The 19,911-nt window shown below is 41.1% G+C and overlaps 1 protein-coding gene across 1 annotated transcript in view; it reads right to left on the bottom strand.

The window, feature by feature from the left end:
- The window catches only part of LOC135873797 (collagen alpha-6(VI) chain-like), a 111,592-nt gene that overhangs the window by 23,315 nt on the left and 68,366 nt on the right, over positions 1-19,911 (bottom strand). Inside the window, exons 26-29 of the mRNA XM_065398414.1 lie at positions 17,616-17,666; positions 10,562-10,624; positions 9,250-9,286; positions 893-1,386 (exon numbers count right to left, since the gene is read on the bottom strand). Of these exons, the coding sequence (XP_065254486.1) occupies positions 893-1,386; positions 9,250-9,286; positions 10,562-10,624; positions 17,616-17,666 (645 nt within the window). The remainder of the gene's footprint in view (positions 1-892; positions 1,387-9,249; positions 9,287-10,561; positions 10,625-17,615; positions 17,667-19,911) is intronic.

Genomic DNA, 19,911 nt, shown 5'->3' on the forward strand with positions numbered 1-19,911 from the left:
TGAAGTGTGGGTCTCCATATTCAGTGGGCCTCAGTGATTTCCATACCAAATCTGCACAGTTTGCAAGAAAATACTTTTTTTGTCTTGCTCCTCACCAACTCAGCTTAGCTATTGACAGTCAACTTGGGTTGTTCCCATTTCACACACCGTCAATGCTAATAACGGTTCTGTAGGCTGAATTATTCCCTCAGCTACAACTATGCAACCCTGTTATCTTTAGATTATGTAATCAGTGATACCTCTGCAAGCCACCAGATAATTAAGAATCATAGTGTTTTTTTCATAAGATGCCCTGCTCTCTCTACCACTGTTATTTAAAGGATTTCCTTGTCACAAATGCTAATAGTCCCACAAACACATTGCTTTGGTAGTGAACTCTACAGTTTTCAAGCACATTGATTCTCCACTGCCTTGCCCCTTGTGTAGTCATTTACCCCCCTGGCAGAGGGAGTGGAAAACACCACTGTTCTGGTTTGGTACTGTTTTACTGCTATTCTGCACTCACTTGCCACAGGGGTAAATGACAGACAGACAATCTAAGGTGTAAGGCAGTGGAGAATCAGGCTGGGTTTTCTTGAATTTCTTAAATACTCTGATTAAGCACCAAGTCCTACAGTTTTTACAGGATGCGTAGTCCTTATACAAGTAGTTCTATTGACTTGAATGGAATCACTAGCATTAATAAGGACTATTCATGTAAGTGTTGCAGGATTTGACCCCAGATATAATCACAAATAACCAATACAATGGTCCAGATCTGTCTTGGATGTAACTCCACTGAAGATAATGGAGTTACACCAAAGGATGAATGTGGCCCACTCTGTTTTGAAGGCTGTGAAATACAAAGTCTTGTTACTAAACATCAAAAAGAAAACATTAGTGGATTTCTTACCGCGAAAGCACGACTGAGGAGGGGAATATCATTAAAAGCGATAACTACTGGAACAATATCAAATGCAGCGTACTCCAGAACTGCCGTATTAATAGAAAATTCATCTGCAGACGGCCCATTGCTGAAAAACACTGCTACTTTTCTCACATTAGGACCTTGGCGAGTTCGCTTGAAAACATTCCTGGCAACGAATCCCATCGCTCTGGCAATATCCCGTTCGCTTGAGGATCTCTCATAAGCCAGATTATTAAGTTTGTTGAGGAGCTGATTCTTGTTGTAGAACTCGGAGAAGCGGATCAGATAATGAGTGTTGGAATTGTAGGACACAACAGCGACTCTAGCTCCCACTGGGCAGTTGCTGTCTCTAATTTTGGTGGCATTCACTACTGACATTACAATCTCTCTCATTCTTTCAAATAAATGGGATGTGACATCCTGGGATATGTCCAAAGCAAACACTAGTTCCGTTGGATATACTGGGCATTCCGGTTTTTCTAGACGATAAAAGCAGTTGTTATACAAATCACACAGGATAAAAAATGCAAGCTATTTTGAAGTGATTAATAACTACTTAATTTTGCTTTCCCGAGATAGCAGGCAGCATTATATCAGGCTATCTCGGGACTCACTATACAGAAAATGATACAAGGGTAGGTTGGACTGGGGTGCAGTTCAGGAATGCAATGAGACTTTTTCAGACACTGCACTGAGGAGTGCGTGTGCTGGACACAATTGCAGTCCCTGTACTCCTTCAAACAGGGGGGGAAGGGAAGAGCAGGGGGAAGCCAAAGTCCTAGTCTTGCCCCCTCCCATGCCACATACATGCTTGCAAAAGTGGCTAGGTAGAGAGGGGGATTATAGAGCACTTCCCTTCCTGTCTGGAAGATTCAAAAGGGATTGCGTTTCCTGAGGCACAATCACTCCTGGAGCGCTCTCTGTGGTAACGTGGTTCTGTACTGGCCCCAGCTCCATGCTCATCAGGCACAATGGGGCCTACCATGTCTATTGTTCTTTACTTAAATGCAACACTAAGCTGTGGAAAAGCATGGGGTACTTCTATGATTAAATACGTTTCAGTGTTTTTGGTGACTCCAAATGGTAGTAGAGGCACATGACGTTAGGAAAGACAGCTGAAAATAAATCTAATGAACGGAAAGGAAATGGTACTCTAAGCTCATGGTATGGGCCATAAAGAGGACCATGATGGTACCCAAAGGTTGTTATAACATAAGAGAAAACTCTGAGGAAAGAGAAACACCAAAATGACTTTAACAAACAAAGAGAACTGGTAGATAACATCCCGTGGGAAGAAAATCTAAGGACTGAAGGAGTTCACAGGAGAGCTGTGAAACAGAAGTTTCTCGAAGAGAGGGTATTGAAGGTGCAACAGCAAACTATCCTGATGCAAAGGAAAGATAGGAAGAATAATAAGAGGACAATATGGCTCCATGAGGAGCTCTTTAATAGCCTGACAATCAAAAAGGAATCCCACAAAGAGTGGACAAATTACTAAGGAGGAATACAAAAGAATAGCACAAGTATGTAGGGACAAAATCAGAAAGGCTAAGGCACAAAATGTACAAGGGACATAGAGGGCAATAACAAGAGGTTCTAACAATACATTAGGAGAAGAGAAAGATGAAGGAAAGTGTAGGTCCTTTACTTAGCTGTGGAAAAAAAAGGTAGGAACTGGATGGCATCAAGAAGGCTGAGGTGTTTAATGCCTGTTTTGCTTCAGTCTTCTCTAAAAAGGTAAACTGAGACCAGATGCTTAACACAATTAATATTAACAACAAGGGGGAAGGAACACAAGCCAAAATAGGGGAAGAACAAGTTAAAGAATATTTAGATAAGTAAGACGTATTCAAGTCAGCAGGGCCTGATGAAATTCACCCTCTGGTACTTAAGGAACTAGGCTGAAGGCATCTTGGAACCATTAGTGATTACCTTTAAGAAGTCATGGAAGTTGGGTGAGGTCCCAGAGGGCTGCAGAAGGGCAAACATTGCACTTATCTTTAAAAAGGGGAACAAAGAGGACTCAGGGAATTATAGACCTAATTTCAATATCAGGAAAGATACTGGAACAAATGATTAAACAATCAATTTGTAAGCACCTAGAGGATAACAGGATTATAAATCATAGCCAACATAGATTTGTCAAAAACAAATCATGGCTAACCTACCTAATTTTCTTCTTTGACAGGATTACTGGCCTAGTGGATAGGTGGGAAGCAATAGACAAGATATATCTTGATTTTAGTAGGGCTTTTGACACAGTCCCACATGACGTTCTCATAAGCAAGCTAAGGAAATATGGTTTAAATAAAATTATTATAAGGTGAGTACACAACTAGTTGAAAGACTCTATTCAAAGAATAGTTATCAATGGTCCACTGTCAAAGTGGGGAGACTTATCTAGTGGGGTCATGCAGAGGTCTGGCCTAGGTCCAGCACTATTCAACATTTTCATTAAATGACTTGGACAATGGAGTGAAGGTAATACTTATAAAATTTGCAGATGACACCAAGCTAGGAGGGGTTGCAAGCACTTTGGAAGACAGGATTAGAATTCAAAATGACCTTGATAAATTGGAGAATTGGTCTGAAATCAACAAGATGAAATACAATAAAGACAAGTGAAAAGTACTATACTTAGGATAAATAAAATGTACAGTTACAAAATGGGAAATAGCTGGCTAGGTGGTGGTACTACTGAAAAGGATCTGGGGTGGCAGTGGATCACAAATTGAATGAGTCAGCAATGTGATGCAGTTGCAAAAAAGGCTAATATTCTGGGATATATTAACAGGAGTGTCATATGTAAGACACCAAAGGTAATTGTCCTGCTCTACTTGGCTCTGGTGAAGCCTCAGCAGGAGTACTGCATCCAGTTCTAGGCACCATGGTTTAAGAAAGATGTAGACAAATTAGAGAGTGCCCAGAGAAGAGCAACAAAACTGATAAAAGGTTTAGAAAAGCTGACCTGTGAGGAAAGGTTAAAAAAACTGGACATGTTTAGTTTTGAGAAAAGAAGGCTGATGGGGGACCTGGTAACAGTCTTAAGATATATTGGGTAAATATAAGGGTTGTTATAAAGAGGATGGTGATCGCTTATTCTCCATGTCCACTGAAGATAGGACAATAAATAATGGGCTTAATCTGCAGTAAGGGAGATTTAGGTTAGATATTAGAAAAAAAACTTTCTAACTATAAGGATAGTTGAGGTTGTGGAATCCCCATCATTGAAGGATTTTCAGAACAGATTAGACAAACACCTGTCAGGGATGGTCTTGCCTAAGCAGGGCCGGCTCCAGGCACCAGCCTACCAAGCATGTGCTTGGTGTGGCACCTGGAGGGGGGCGGCGCTTAGGGTTGGTTTTTTTTTTTTTTTTTTTTTAAACATACTGGGGCTGTTGGGGCGCCCCCCGGCGCTCCGGCCGGCCAGAGCGGGGCCCCGGCCGGGCTCGCCGCCCTCCCCCCGGCGCTCCGGGCGGCCGGGGAGAGCGGAGCCGCGGCCGGGCTCGGCGCCCTCCCCTGCCGCGCTCCCCGCCGGGGGGTGGCGGGAGGCTTTTTTGCCTGGGGCGGCAAAAAAGCCAGAGCCGGCCCTGTGCCTAAGTGGAGGAGGCTGGACTAGATGACCTTTCAAGGTCCCTTCCAGTACAACATTTCTATGATTAATCTGTCACCAATGAGTAATGAGGTAACTTGGCTGGAACGGTGAGTCAATTAACTGTAGAAAGCAAGCTAGCTTTTTAATGGGGTGTGGATCAGGAATGGAGTGCATCAGAGACTTGGAGGTCAGGCCATAAAGTTATGGAACTGAAATAGATCTTGAGAGCAGGCAAAAGTAGAAAAGCAAATCAAGATCAGAACATTGAGGGAGAAACTATGGTTTGGTAAGATTGGGGATGTGTTTTTTGGGGAGTGGGATGTAAAGCGGCAAAGAGGAGTGGAAGGGGGTGAAGATAAGAACAAATATGGAAGGCTGGAGAAGGAGAATGTGACAGAATATAGCCCTTTGTCCACACCCTATACTGTATTGTAATAATCTTTGTATGAAGTATGCTTTGTGAGGTATCATTTGAAAAAACTCACAATTTGCTGGTCATTATTATCCCGATAAAATGTGTGCAGCAACATTGTATGTGAAGTTATAAGATTCCACTTTATGGCATTAACAACACATGTTCCAAACTGAGGATGGCATACAGGTCTGTCTCAAACAAAGGAATGTGTGCTCTGCTTAATTTGCATTTAAGCAGTAATCAGAGTCATTGAGCAGGAAGGGAAACATAGGGTGATCAGAAAGGTGAGGAAAATGTAGCAGGGAACATCCTTCCCCATAGGCTCTGTCTCCTGAATCTCAGCTGGAAATGTTTTTCAAGAATGGGACTAACAATATAAAAAAGAGGAACAAAGACCCCAAGACACATTCCCGGCACCAGAAGCAACAAAAGAAGCATTCGTGGGACTGGAGAAGGGGTCTTGACCTACTAAGTTTGGTCAATAAGACTGTTGAAAGCATATGATGAGAAACTTTGCTTGAATTTGATATAATTTGTTAAGTTAGGCAGTAGAAGCATTTGAACTTTATTTTCTTGTGACCATTTCTGATTTTTATGCCTCATTATTTGTATTCACTTAAAATCTCTCTCTTTGTAGTTAATAAACTTGTTTTATTGTTTTATTTAACAGACTATACATAAACTTCTATTGTGTAGGAGTCGGCTAGGCAGTACAGGATATACATTTCAAGGGGAAAAGTCTAAGACTGGGGGTGTTTGGGGATCACTCTGCAGTATAACTAAGGCTGGTAAGAGCCAAGGTGTGGCTGGCTGCAACACACACAGACATAGCTGGGAGTGGCTTCCATGCTGGAGGCTGTTTGTGAGCAATCCAGGCTGGCGCTAGAGCAGTAAAACATTGTAAAGGGCATCCCAGGTTAGAGGGCAGGGGTGACACAGCTACTCGTTAGTCTGGATTGTAGCCTGCATATGTCACAGAGTCAAAGAACAAAATTCATCATCAGTTTGAAGAAGTGAGGCAACACTGGAATGTGTAGGGAGTGGAGCCGGGTCTGTGTCCCTAAGAGAGACCAGAAAAATAAAAAAAGGAGAGAGAACAACACAGGATAAGCAACAAGACAAAGATATAAGAGAAAGAAAAGATCCAAAGCAGTATATAGTCTTCTTTTGTAATTGGTAATAGTAACATTCCAGGAGATTAGCTCTATGGGGGCTTTACCAATATCAAAGACAAATGATGCAAAGGATTGAGGATGCTAATACACCAAGAAGCAAAATCAGAAATATACAAGAAAAGGCCATGAGAATATAAGCTGAAAATATTCAGACAATAGGAATCAGTGATGGATTGGATCGTAAACTTAAAAGATTTGTGGCAATTAAACTAAAAGAAGAATATATCCTTCTTTTTGCTTCAGTGCATGATCCTAACAACTCCAATACACCTGAAACTGCAAATATATGCAGACTGTGAGGACAAAAAACTCATAAGTGTGAATAGTTGTCAAGGCTGACACACAATGTGAAGAAATTCTTGATTAAAGGAAGAATACTGGTTTCTCACTCCTGCTGTGGACACAGCAATCTCAGGGCGTTGGGGATATCAAAACACACAACAATCACTCTGACCAGTTAAAGAGAAACACTGATGGCCCCTTTCTGATCACATGTCCAATCCTCTTTATCCCACAGTGGAGGACTCAATGCAGGGCCTTGAAAATTGAGAGTATAAAAGTAGCACTCTGTTGGGGTCCACTAGGCATAGCTACCAGGTAACTCGGGAGAGTGGAAGACCAAAGTGTCGATGAAACTCTCTTGCTCTGGGCCTATCTGAACCCCCAAACTCCATCTTGTGAACTCTCACCTACTTCTGTGTTTACTGCTTTACATGCTCTGAAGTAGGCTGAAGCAGAAATGTATTGGTCAGCGTTTCTAGCAGATGGCTGCAGTTTCACTCACACTAGCAGAAATAATAGAGATAAGGAGCAGGGGTAGTTAGTTTGCAGATGTCTAATTCAAGGTCGCAGAGACTGGGAAAGTTTTCTCACAAGCTTATTGTAACAGTTGTCTGGAAGGGAGGGGTGGGGGAATAGCCAGACAAAGGCTTACACAGAAACAGTTTGGGGTATAAAAGGTAAAAGTTATTTGTATTTGTTGCACTGGATTTGAGACATGCTGGTCTCCTAGTGCCATTTCAGAGCTCTGAAATAAACTTTGCTTGCTTTCTCCCCTCGGTGTCTTTATTGGTGCTAAGCACACCGGGCCACGGACCTTTGATGTCCCCTCGAGCGGCCAACAACTCTGAGAAAGTCAATGAGAACTTCTGGGCGAGAGAGGAGAAGAAAACAATGGGGCGGGTTTTCCCAAGGGATTTTCCCTCAAAGTATATTTATTTGCAAAGTCACCTAAGATGCTAGGTACTTCATCAGATATTGAGGAGGACAAATGAAGTTTTAAGGCCAAATCATCCTGCAATTCCCACAAACATGAGTAAACCTCAAAGAGCCATAGAGGTAAAACCTTTATTTTATCTGTACACAAAAGTTACTCATGTGAGGGCTGCAGGGTAAGTGACATAATTCACAGTTTTAGTGGTTAAAAGGCAAGTAATCCAGAGAGATGCACCATAAGTATCTTTACGGTAATGGCCTAAACTTCAGAGGTGCTGATCATCTACATCTCCCACTGCATTGAATGGAAATGCAGATGTTCAGCACCTCTTAAAATCAGGTCACAAAGGAACTAGAATAACTCAGAAGGACACATAGCCAGAAGCTAAGTGTTATTTTATTGGTTTTTTCTAGCTGTAGCTGAAAAGCAAGATAGGGATCAACTGAACTCTAGTTTACGTTGTCTTATCTAGTCACTGAACTCTGCTGATACAATATTAGGTAATGGGGATTCACATAGCCAGCACTAGCTGACCTGAAGTTCTCAAAAAAAGACGTAAAGCAGGGTGAATATTTATTTTAAAATCTGCATCAGTATAGCATGCTCAGGGGCAAGCTATCAATGAGGAAATAAAGCAGAAAGGGTATGCCTATTGGAAGAGAAGTCTGACAAATTAAGAAGTAGTGATAAGATGGGCAGGGAATGAGGGGCATGCTCTCTTTACAGAATTGCAGAACTACAGTTGTTCCGCTTAGATAGCCAGAGACAAACAGTGGCTGATCTATCAGCAGGTGGGGAGCTTAAAGAAGTGAAACTCCAGATCACAAGTGAGGTCTTTACCTAAACCATCTTCCCAGACACATTGATACATTTTAAGATTTTAGTTACAACAATATAATAATAAACAGTACTCACCCTGCCAACAAGCTAAACAAAAAAAGGAAAAAAATATTATACAGCATGTTTTTAAAACAATCCTAAAATCTCTTTAAAAAAGAAAACTTGTAGTGTCATGGATTGCATACCTATAATTTTACAGCATTCCCTGTGCATGCAAAACACTAATTGGTTTCAGTGGAAGTTGTTAGGTGCACAGGGAGTTCAGCTTCTGTCCCTTAATTTGCATTGCATGTTCTTATTGTGGATATCTATGGTCCCTGGTTTCTAACAGAGTTTAGAGAAATAGATATAACTCAGCAAATTATCCAGACTCCTGAATTTGTTTTGGCAAATTCCATGGTTCGAGACACTGGACTGAAACATTCTAATGTTTTCCCAAATATTCTCTGCTTAGCCCAGCTCATCTGAACTTTCACTGAAGGTCAAGATTAGTCACATGAGTAAGGGTCCATAATCTGTATTTAAGATTGATTTACATAAAATAATGTAATTTACTTCCTGATCTTCCCTTAAGGACACTTGGGGCATCTTCATTATTCATATGGACACTAGCCCTTTCCAAGTGCCCCAAGCACCTAATTTCCATGAAGGCTATTTTATACATAACAAAGGGAACACGGATCCCTATAACAGCTATTGCCATTTAAAATAGTCTTATATTTCAAAAGAGGGTTTTTTTGTTTGTTTTGTAATTTGTGAACTTTCAAAGGAAATCAGAGAAGCATGTTAGAAATGATCATGCAGAGTTACCGACTGATTACTAGAATCGATAGACGTTCACCGATTCACTTAGTGCATGGTACAAACACAGCTAAAACAGCATCGTAAAAAGGATCTACTGTGAGCTAAAAATACTCTCTCTGAAATGAAGGCTGTTTACTTGTCAAGCAGTTACTCTCTCTTTTGCATGTAAATGGCCGTTAAGTCTCTAAATTGAAAAAGAAGTGGTCGCTAGAACTTGATTTTCTTTCCCTAAAAATATCACTTCAAGTGCTGACCCTTTGGGTGATGCAATTTTATAAAGCAAGATGTAGTACTTACCGCTGTGTCTGCGCACATAGTCAATGACTTCACATGGCTACAGAAGAGAAACAAAACAAGGAGAAAGAAAGGAATTCTTAGCTGATGAAGTGGTTTATTTCTAAATGTATACTGAATATAGAAACACGCCAGAGATACATACGGGAAAAGGGTGCAGTCCCATTGTTCCTTTAGCGCCCTATAAGAACAAGATTGTAGATTACTAGATAATTTAAAGCTTTCAACTGCCTGGATAATTATAAAAATTCAACTGAAAGAATTTCTTGTACAACAAGACAATCATAGCAGAACCTGACTGTACTATGTATTTTCTCTCTTTTCATTTAATATGTATTATGCTGTGGTGGCAATTGAAGTTCCAGAATGGTGGGATCATGATACCCAAACAGAAACAGAGAGTTATTTTATTTTAATGGGATTTGGGGGGAGAGAAAAGAATAATTAATATATATGGGAATTCAAGTGCTTAGCACCTTTGAAAATAAGGTGTAATGTTGCTGCCCCTAAGCATCAGTCCAATATATTTTTGTGTGACATTACTGTGGCAGTAATGATTACAAACAAAAATTAGATTTGAGTGGAGTCCAGATTAAATTTCCGAGAAGAGTGAAATCTCAGCTCACATTTATTGGGATCTTTTAATTTCAGTCTTTGATTACAAAATTCTCTGAAAACAGCCATAAGCTGCAAACTTCAGACCTGGATAGAAAAGATTCCAAAAACCAGATATACGTTCCTAATTTTTAAAAAAATGTTGCAACACATGTGTTGTTCTTTAATTGCCAGTTTTCACAAGAGGCCCAAGGTCCAAATGAAAAAAGATTGCAACTACATTTTAAGTACAATTAGGCATTTAAATAGTTGTCTGGATTTGCATGCAAAATTAGATTTGGGTATCTAAATAGTCATTTGCACATGCAAATACCTGATTTGTGCTCTCAGTTGCAGTAGAGTGAAAATTTGGACACACAGTTACATGCATAGACTTTGGGTCTCTTTTTCTGAAAATCTGACCCTTAGAATTTTAGTTCAAAGTATTGTAACATAATTTGATATACAAACACACAAACTTATTGTCATATTGCTAGCGAAAACACAGAATTAGCATTTTCAAAGTGACATAACCAAGCAGCTTACAATATACCTACCTCCGGCACCCCAAAATGTGAGTGTCTTAATGATTTAGACTATTGAATACATACTGTGGCCTGAGACAGGGAAAAAAAAAATCACCTCTCCTCACCTTCAAATTTAAAGGGAGTACCTTTTCATGAAAATAAAATTACATACACTTTACGTGGTCAATTCATACCCTGGGTCCTGGAAATCCCTTGTCTCCTGGAATTCCATTCAGACCAGGATAACCTGGAGGACCCTGGAAACATTGGCATAAATTAGACAGACAGACACTCTACAAATGGTATATACAGCAGTTATGATACTATTGCATACTTCTCTACTCTAGGGCCCAGTTCTCCATTTCATTAATGCCAGTTTTACACCAGTTTAACTCCATTCAGTTCGACGGATATACTCCTGATTTATAGCTGGGTGAGAAGAGAATCAGGCCCTATATATTTTCACATAACCATTTTTAAAAGAAGAAAAATAGGATGGCAGCAAACTACTGCTTTTCTTTGGGTGGTTCAGCTGAATGCTAGCAATGCTTACTGCACAGTCACTCAGGAGACAGGGATTCTACTCCCACCTCTACTATGGATTCTGTATAACCTTGGGAAAGTCACTTAACTTCTGTGACTCAGTTTCCTCATGGTAAAATGGGAACAACAACATTTGCCTGCCTGCTTCCCTACACCTCACAAAGACACAGGGTAAATTCATTCATATTTGTAAAATGCTTTGATATCCTTGGATAGGAAGTGCTACATAAGTGTCCCACCCCCTTGATCCCTAGCTAAGCACCCCTAAACAATTTCAGACATCCCTGAAACAACCTCTGCACCAGGGGGGTGAGTGCAGCGGAAGTAAAGCCAGCTCTGCTGGTCCAAGATTCTCCTCCCATGCTGGCACACCATTTTAATACCATTTTAAGGTCATATTGCACAGCTCCAGCAGCGGACCATGACCTTAGCATGACCAAGGACCTGACCCTTGGCAAGGGAACTGACTGTATTTCAGAAAAGCTTCTTCTGGCCCAGAAGTGAGAGTGCTACCAATTAAACTACCGTAGCACAACGTATACATTTATAACCCCAATGGCATGCTGCCTCTCCTGGTTTATTAACGTCTGTTGGCAAAATTGTCATAAGGCTCTAAGTTCTTTGGGGGTATAAAGTTTCACTCACTTTCAATGGGACTGAGGTTCCTAAATCACTCAGGTGCTTTTGAAAAATTTACCCTGTGTTAGAAATTAATGGATAATGGGCACCATGTCACGTGTAACATCTAACCAATAACATTTTACATGTATAAAAAAAAAAAAAAAAAAAAAAAGACGACGACGTCAAGGACCCAATCCAGCTCCCATTGAAGTTAAAGACAAAAGTCTCTGATTTCAGAGGGAGCAAGACCAGTCTGAAGTGAGGAAAAAAACCAAGTCATAGTGTGATAACTACAAAATCAAGAGTTGAAAAAGGTTAGCAATTTGCATGGCTAACTTATAATACAAAACTACTACTACGACATTGCCCTTCCTTTGTCAGAGGAGCTGAAAACACAGTTAAACAGGAAACAATTGCCCCAAAAGAAGTGTTTTGTTTACCTTGGCCTATTAAATGAAGAAGACTTAGCCTTCTATCAGACTCTTTCAAACTAGTAACTCTGAAGTAACTCATTTATAATTACAATTTAAAATGTAAAAAAATCATTTATATGAGATCTAGCAACCCTGAAACAATTAAACTTACTATTCATAAGGAGCATAATACAATAAGAAATGTTAATGTCTCAGCCAATAAAAACAGCAACAAAATATGCCCCCGCCCACTCCACCAACTTCCCCATAACATCAGCCCTCCACAGGATTTCTACAAAATAATTAGACGTTGTGTTTCCCTGATTTGGAGCCAGCTCTGTGCTACACCAGTCTTCCAGTGTAAATTATTCAGGTTGCCATTGGTCATAAGAACAAGAGAACGGCCACACTGGGTCAGGCCAATGGTCCATCTAGCCCAGTATTGGGTCTTCTGGCAGTGGCCAATGCCAGGTGCCCCAGAGGGAATGAATAGAACAGGTAATTATCAAGTGATTAATCCCATCCCCCATTCCCAGCTTCTGGCAAACAGAGGCTAGAGACATAATTCCTGCCAATCCTGGCTAATAGCCACTGACGGACCTATGCTCCATGAATTTATCTAGTTCTAGGTCCAAAGACAGAGAAGGTGGGCGAGGTAGTATCTTTTACTGGACCAACTTCTCTTGGTGAGAGAGACAAGCTTTCAAGCCACACAGAGCTCTTCTTCAGGTCTGGGAAAGCTACTCCCAGTGTCACAGAAATTGAATGGTGGAACAGATTGTTCAGCATAAGTAGTTAGCACATATTGTAAGGTAGTGGCCCATTACACTGGTACGAAGAGACAGACATGTCATCCAGCTATAGGCCACTGGAGGCCGCCTCTTGCACTAGGTTGATCTTCCATAGCTGGCTACACCAGTTTTAGACTTGCTAGTGGCGTACAAAGCAACTGCAACTGCAACAGAGTGCGGGATCGGGACTATTGTGCTTAAAACAGATGTAATACACATAAATTCAGCATGTTAAAAGATATCCATTTAAAACAGATTTCTATCACCTGGGCAGGAAAAATTACAACAAGCAGCCAATCTCAAGACAAATCAATATTCATAAAAAGGTGCTTGCCATTTGTCCTTTGATTCCTATTGGTCCAAGTTCTCCTGGAAATCCTGTTTCTCCAATTTCACCCTAATTAATTGGATACAGCAAAATTAAAATGTGAAAATGGATATTCATTAAAACAAAAGTGTGAATAACTCAAGAAATGGTTCTTGCTGTTTATTCTTCCATTCATACATCTCGCTTTTCAGAGCGCAAAGACTGATATGAAATAGGAACATACAAAAATATATACAAGTAGCACTGTGTGTGGTCTCTCACCCCCCCCCCCCCCCCGCCAAAATGATTCTTTCAGAAAATACAGTTTGCTGAGTCAATGGGGAATATTTAAATTCTTATTCTTTCCATATGGAAGTGTTTGTCTATTTAATACGCTAACACTCTACTGCTGATGGTTTTTGTTAACATATAATGGTCCTAAACGCAGACCCTCTGTGCCCTCCCCCCCCGGCCTACCTTCACCCCAAATACCAGCTCCATAACTTGGAAGGATTCGATTTATATCTGTAAATGTTGGTAAATGTTAATTTCTCTGTACATACACAAACTGACTAAAAAAAATATTTCCATCAATAACAGAAAATTACAGATAGGCAAAGTAAGAAAAGTGCTGCTTGAGAACTTATTAGGGACTTCTCAGTATTGGGATGCAGACCTCAGCATACACTCCTCATATCCTGTGTCAGCCCCTGTGCAGTGAAACCTTGTTGGTCTGGCTGTGGTCACAGCCTCTGTGCCTGCAGAAATGCAAGGGTGATTTGTCCCTAACCTAATTGCTTTGGAAATATATTGATTTTTAGAGATGGACCCAAACTAAAGTCTGGATCTAAAACATGTCTGAACTTTGAGGAGACAAGTTCACAATGCAAACCCAGATAAGGATCCAAATTTCACAGCTGGTCTCTATCTCTACTATGGGCTGAACCAAAACCTGAGATCCTGTTTTGAATTTTTCAGCTCAGGCCTTTCTATAATTTAATTGGATGTTGGCCCAATACCGTCTTTATTTTAGTTACGTTTTAATTAAATGAAGCAACTGATCCATATTGCATATTATTACTGTATAAGAGTCATAGAGGAGATGTAAGAACTTTTTATCTTTTTTAACATTATTTTTCATTGGTCCTTCCACTGAAAACTCTGTTTTGCACTGCTAAAATTAAAAAGAGATCAAAATGCTCTTTGTGCCAGGTTTATTTTGGCATCTACCTGTGAGAAAGTTTATAAAGTACAGCACACCACGCTGAATATTTTACTGTGTTAATTCCCAGTTGTGCAAGATTATTGGTGTGGATCAAATATCTCCTTACTATATTTAGACTCCCAGCACCAGACACTCAGCCCTCTCTGGCTACTTTGAGCAGCTCAAAAGAGAACCAACTAGCTGGAGAGCTATCCTAATAGGGCTGTTGGACAATAACCCTAGTGCAGCAGAGTCCCCTGGTGGTATAAAGTGGAAGTAACTGGCAATATATCAGCTACTTCCCTCAGGACAGGGTGTTTGTCAGGGGAGCGCAAGATGTACGGTGGATTATGGTCATGTTCTGGTGATCTCTGTCGGAGGAGATTATTCCTGTCAGTGCAGCAGAGGATAAAACAATCTGGCACCACTGAAGTCAACGGGAGAAGGACTGAGACCCTAGAGTAGCCCTTCCAGCTCCTAGTTACCTTCGGACACAACTGATCAGAAGAGTAGAAAGGTGGCATAAAGTCATCTTTCCTCACCCTGATTCAACTCTAGAGCAATTAAAATATCAACAGAAACACATTCTGCAGTGAAAACAAAAGAATGGAAGAAATAACTTGTCTTTTTACCTTAAAGTGACTAGTTAGGCCTACAGGTTCCCCATGTATTCTTTGAGGGAGAATATATAAAACCAGAAAGAAGCTACGTCAGCAGTACATGACTTTGGTGTTTGGTTTTACAATTGCAAAGAACTGCTAATAATTAAGGATGAGCATGTCAGACTTGCTTTTAGGGCTGACGTTTAAAAAAAAACTGGAGCCTTTTAATATGTCAAAATGGGTAATTTCTCCCCAAAATGTGTAATTTTGATAATTTAATCAGCCATGTACTACTATACATTATTTTTCAACCTGTAATTTGTGTGTAATTCAGGAGATGAGGCAATGAATTTAGTTGGTCTATACGTAGATATCAGCATATTTTCACCATCACTTACGCAATACATTGATGTCATATTTCATATGTAACGCACAGCACAAAAGTCTAGTTAATAGTGTATTTTTCATACACAGCTTCAATAGACTATGTATATCACACACAGATTCATATACAACACTACAAGACAAAATGCAAAAGTGCATCTAAGGCTGTGCAAGATATTATCTGGGGATTTTTTCTGGCACTTTGTTTGGATAACTGGGCTTTGTAACCGCTGAAACTATCTGCTACCTGCTCCACGTTACTGACAGGAAGAAGTGGGACACATACTCCTAAACCGGCAAGCACAATACATAGCTATTCCTATATTTAGAGAATCATGTTCCCAGAGACTATTTCAGCAGATTTCTAAATGTAAGATTTGACTCCACCAACAATCTCAGAAATGACACACTAATTAAAATTGATAAATTTAAAAACGGTTTAAAATTTCCAAGCAATAAGGTGACCAGACAAGAATTTTTTTTAACCCTTTAGTATTCATAAAGAATTTCAGATGTTGACAGATAAATCAGAACTTTCTTCCCATGAAACATCAAGAACGTTTCTTTTATTCTACCAAAAAAATCTACCATTGAAACTTATTTCCATCCCTAAAGTCTCCACTCTTTTATCTTGATTTTATGCCAATATAACTGTTAACTGCAGCAGAGTTCTGTTGGTGCAAAAGTGGTGTAATGGAGGGGAGACTCAAGTCTATTGATCAGAAAGCTACAACATTAATGTGAAGTACGATACCTTCTGTCCAATATCTCCGGTGAATCCTCCTTGTCCCTGTTATTTACAGTAAATAAGATAAAATTATCATCACATTGATATTTCTACTCAGTTTTTTCTACTATATTTGACTTTTCAGAATCAGACACATAACGCAATAAATAATAAGCAGTGAAACTGGCAATGTGCTGGAAAACAGTATTATTCTTGCTATCTATTATTTTTTGAGGTCCTAACGTGGATTGTACAAAATGCAGAAGACGACACAGCCCTGATGCAAGAAGCTTATAATTTAAGCGGAATGATACAATTGATGCATAAAGGGCCAGATCCAACTCCTGTTTGAGTCAATGAAAAGACTGCCGTTGATTTTAATGGGAGTTGGATTGCACCCAAAATACATCTGCAGACCAGGAAGTTTAGAGCCCAATCCTGCTATGTGCGGGTTCCCCTAAATTCCCAATGGGAGCACCTTTCTGGATTAAGTCCTTAGAACATATGAAGTATTTGGGGAGGGGGAATGGCAAGAGGCACAGTAGGGGTGTGACAGCATGTTACTCAAGTGGGATAAGCTTGCCAGAAGAAGGGAGTTTAAGGTGAGGTTTGCATTAATAGGGTTAAAAGACATGGATGGAGAAGTTCAGGGAGTCTGGCAGTAGTTACCCAGGACAAAAGCGTTCTGTTCTCCTTTATTTTATTCAGACGTATATCATTTAAAATATATATATAAAGAAGCACTGTACTTTACTGGGCTATTCATGTGCTCCTAATTGCATTGATAAATTAAAAGGAAGTGACTATGTAAAGATGAAATACTCCAGGATAGCTTTACTAGTTTTTCCTAAACACAGACAGGAACTGTACAGTGAACGGGCACTGGCTAGGCTGTCAGGCATCTGTGGCTATGACAGAAAGATTTGATATATCAAAATATTAGACCTCACAGTTCAGAGTAGAGGGGACTGGAAGCATTTTTTTGGAGTAAATAAGAACTATTCTCTGCTTAGTTTTAGTGCGGCAGAATTTTTTCTCTCATTTCAAAAGAGGTTTTGTAAATAATGATAAATGTAAATGTGAACTTATTTAACTGTAAGATGTATCTAAGCTATATAAATAGATCTACGGAATGACGTATAATCTGATTCTATCCCTCTCCTGCACCCTTCAGGTGTTGCTTGTCTTTTTAGACTGGAAGCCCTTCAGGGCAGGAACAATATCTTCCTGAGTGGACAGCATTAAAATGTTGTTACAATAACAACAACAATATTAAAATAATGCTCCAATAAATAATTAGGGTTATTATTACTATTATATTTTTACCTTTTACTCTAATTTTAAGAGTTTATAACTTATTTTCTAATGTTTATACATTGCCATAGACACACATGGCAATTGCTAGACAAATAAAAACAACAATCCCCCCTCTCAACCCAATGACTTTACAACCTATGGCCCTAATCTTACAATATGATCCGTACGGTGGATTTTTATGGAGCCCCTGCGAAGTCTGTCTGTGTGGATCAGATTGCAGGATTTACATTAGAGATGATAATGAAACAACTTTTTTTTCCCCTGCAGTTTTCACTCTCACTAAAATAATGTACAAACAAGTTAAGAGTTTCCATTTCTTTTTCCTTTTTCCATGTTTACCTTTGCTCCTTTCTTTCCTGGTCCACCATATCCAGCAGCACCATCTTCTCCCTGTGAATAGACAGTTATATTTAAATCATCTGTTTTTTCTGTCTGTGCTTTACTCCAGCTATTAATGTCTATATTAATTCTAAGTCTCTGTGTAGCAACCCAAATGTCAGGAGGACAGAGAGAAGCGACAGGATTGGCAATTTATAAATTAAGGACTAGATTTTGGCCACACACTGCCCATGGAGAGAATAAAACACAAACCTGCATTCCCCATTGACCTGGTGGCCCTCTCTGTCCCGTCTCTCCAGGATCACCATATTCTCCCTGTTAAATGCAATTAATATGATCTCAGACTTGTAAGTAATATCTTTTAAACCCACAGAGCCTGATTAACCTTCTATCCAACTGATTTTAAGAATACTGTAGAAGCTACAATCCTAAATATAAATATAATATAAATATAAACAGTAAATCTCATTTAATTACTTATGATTAAGGGTGCGTGTCTGTCATGAAGGTCATGGAAGTCACAGATACCATGACTTTCCGTGACCTCTGTGACTTCTGCAGTAGACAGTGTGGCTGGCTCAGGGCAGCCCTTGGGCCAGCAGCAGCAGCAGTTTGGGTGTGTGGGAAGGGGCTCAGGGCTGGGGCAGGGGGTTGGGGTGCGGGGCAGCACTTACCTAAGCGTGGGGGGGCTCCCCGGCTCCCACCGGCATGTCCCTGCAGGTTCTAGGCAGAAGGACCAGGGGGCTCCGTGCGCTGCCCGCAGGGGCGGCAGGTTTGTATAATTTTTGGTGGTGCCCAGTACAGGTCCAAGTTCCATATCCCCTCTCCCCCCCCCCCCACACCCCTGCCTTGTAAACCAATCTAACTCCTCACTTAAAGTCATCCCAGTTAACGTTGTTTTGTTGTTATGTTGCGGATCAATTAGAGCAGTGGCTCTCAAACTTTTTTTTTCCACAGACCACTTGAAAATTGCTGAGGGTCTTGGCGGACCACTTAATGATCTTTCCAAATGATGTATGTACCATTAGCTAACTATTGTAAAGCGCTTTTGTAAAGCTAACTATTGTAAAGATAATAGTGCTATATAAAAAAAAACCCAAATAATAATTAACTTTTTTTGTTCTACACATAAAAGCACACAACTCATATTTTAATATCAGTAGTCTTAATCTTTCTAATGTGATGGATGTGCCCTCTCCCCCCTGCCACAGCAGCCTGCAAGCTGGGACTGGGAAGAAGGGGGGGCCTCTCCCTTTCTCCCCCACCACAGCAGCCCCTGAGCTCAGGCTGGAAAGGACATGGGGTCTCTCCCCTGCCACAGCAGCCACAGAGCTGAAGCTGGGAAGGAAGGGGGTCTCTCCCCTGCAGCCCTGAGCCTCTTTCTCTGACCACCGTAGCCCTGTACGTCCCAAATTCCCCCCACCCCCTCTTCTCACACCACTGCCCCCTCCTACCTACTCCCTATTCCCCCCAAGACCACCACCTCACCTTACATGTGCGTCTTCTCCAGGGTCCAGGCACCTAATTAGAGGAGCCACACCTGCGTAGATCCACTAATTAGGTGGGTGGCCCTTCATTCTCTCATGTGCGGCCGCCCAGGAGTGCACCTTAGAGGGAACTATCTGCGGACTACCTGAATGGAGCTCGCGGACCACTGGTGTTCCGTGGACCACAGTTTGAGACCCTCTGATTTAGAGAACATGCTCATTTAAAGTTGCCCAATGCTCCCTTATAGTGTTGTTTGGCAGCCGCCTGCTTTGTCCACTGCTTGCAGAAAGAGCAACCCATTGAAGCTAGCTGGTGAGGGGTTGGAACCAGGGTGGGCCAACAGACCCCCTTATCAGCTCCCCTAAGTTCCCTGTGCGGCTGCCGCCCAGCAGGCTATCAATTGCTGGGCAGTTCAGGTGTCCCTCCCATCCACTGCCCTGTGCTGTTCCTGCCCTCTGCCTTGGAGCTGCTCCGGGAGCCTCCTGCTTGCTGTGCAGGTAGGGTGACCAGATGTCCCGATTTTATAGGGACAGTCTTGATTTTGGGGTCTTTTTCATATATAGGCTCCTATTACCCCTCACCCCCTGTCCTGATTTTTCACACTTGCTGTCTGGTCACCCTATGTGCGGGGGAGGGGGAGAAGAGGGGTGCTGTTGTCAGGGTGTCCCCCTCCCCCATTCCTGCCCCCCCCCATCTCCACAGAGCTTGCTGGCAGCAGCAGTCTCAAAATCTCTCTCTCTCACACACACACACACACACACACACACACACACACACACAGTGTCTCTCTCTCTGCCATGCTGTCTTC

The sequence above is a fragment of the Emys orbicularis genome, chromosome 2, assembly GCF_028017835.1.
Source record: "Emys orbicularis isolate rEmyOrb1 chromosome 2, rEmyOrb1.hap1, whole genome shotgun sequence".
Lineage (NCBI taxonomy): Eukaryota > Metazoa > Chordata > Testudines > Emydidae > Emys > Emys orbicularis.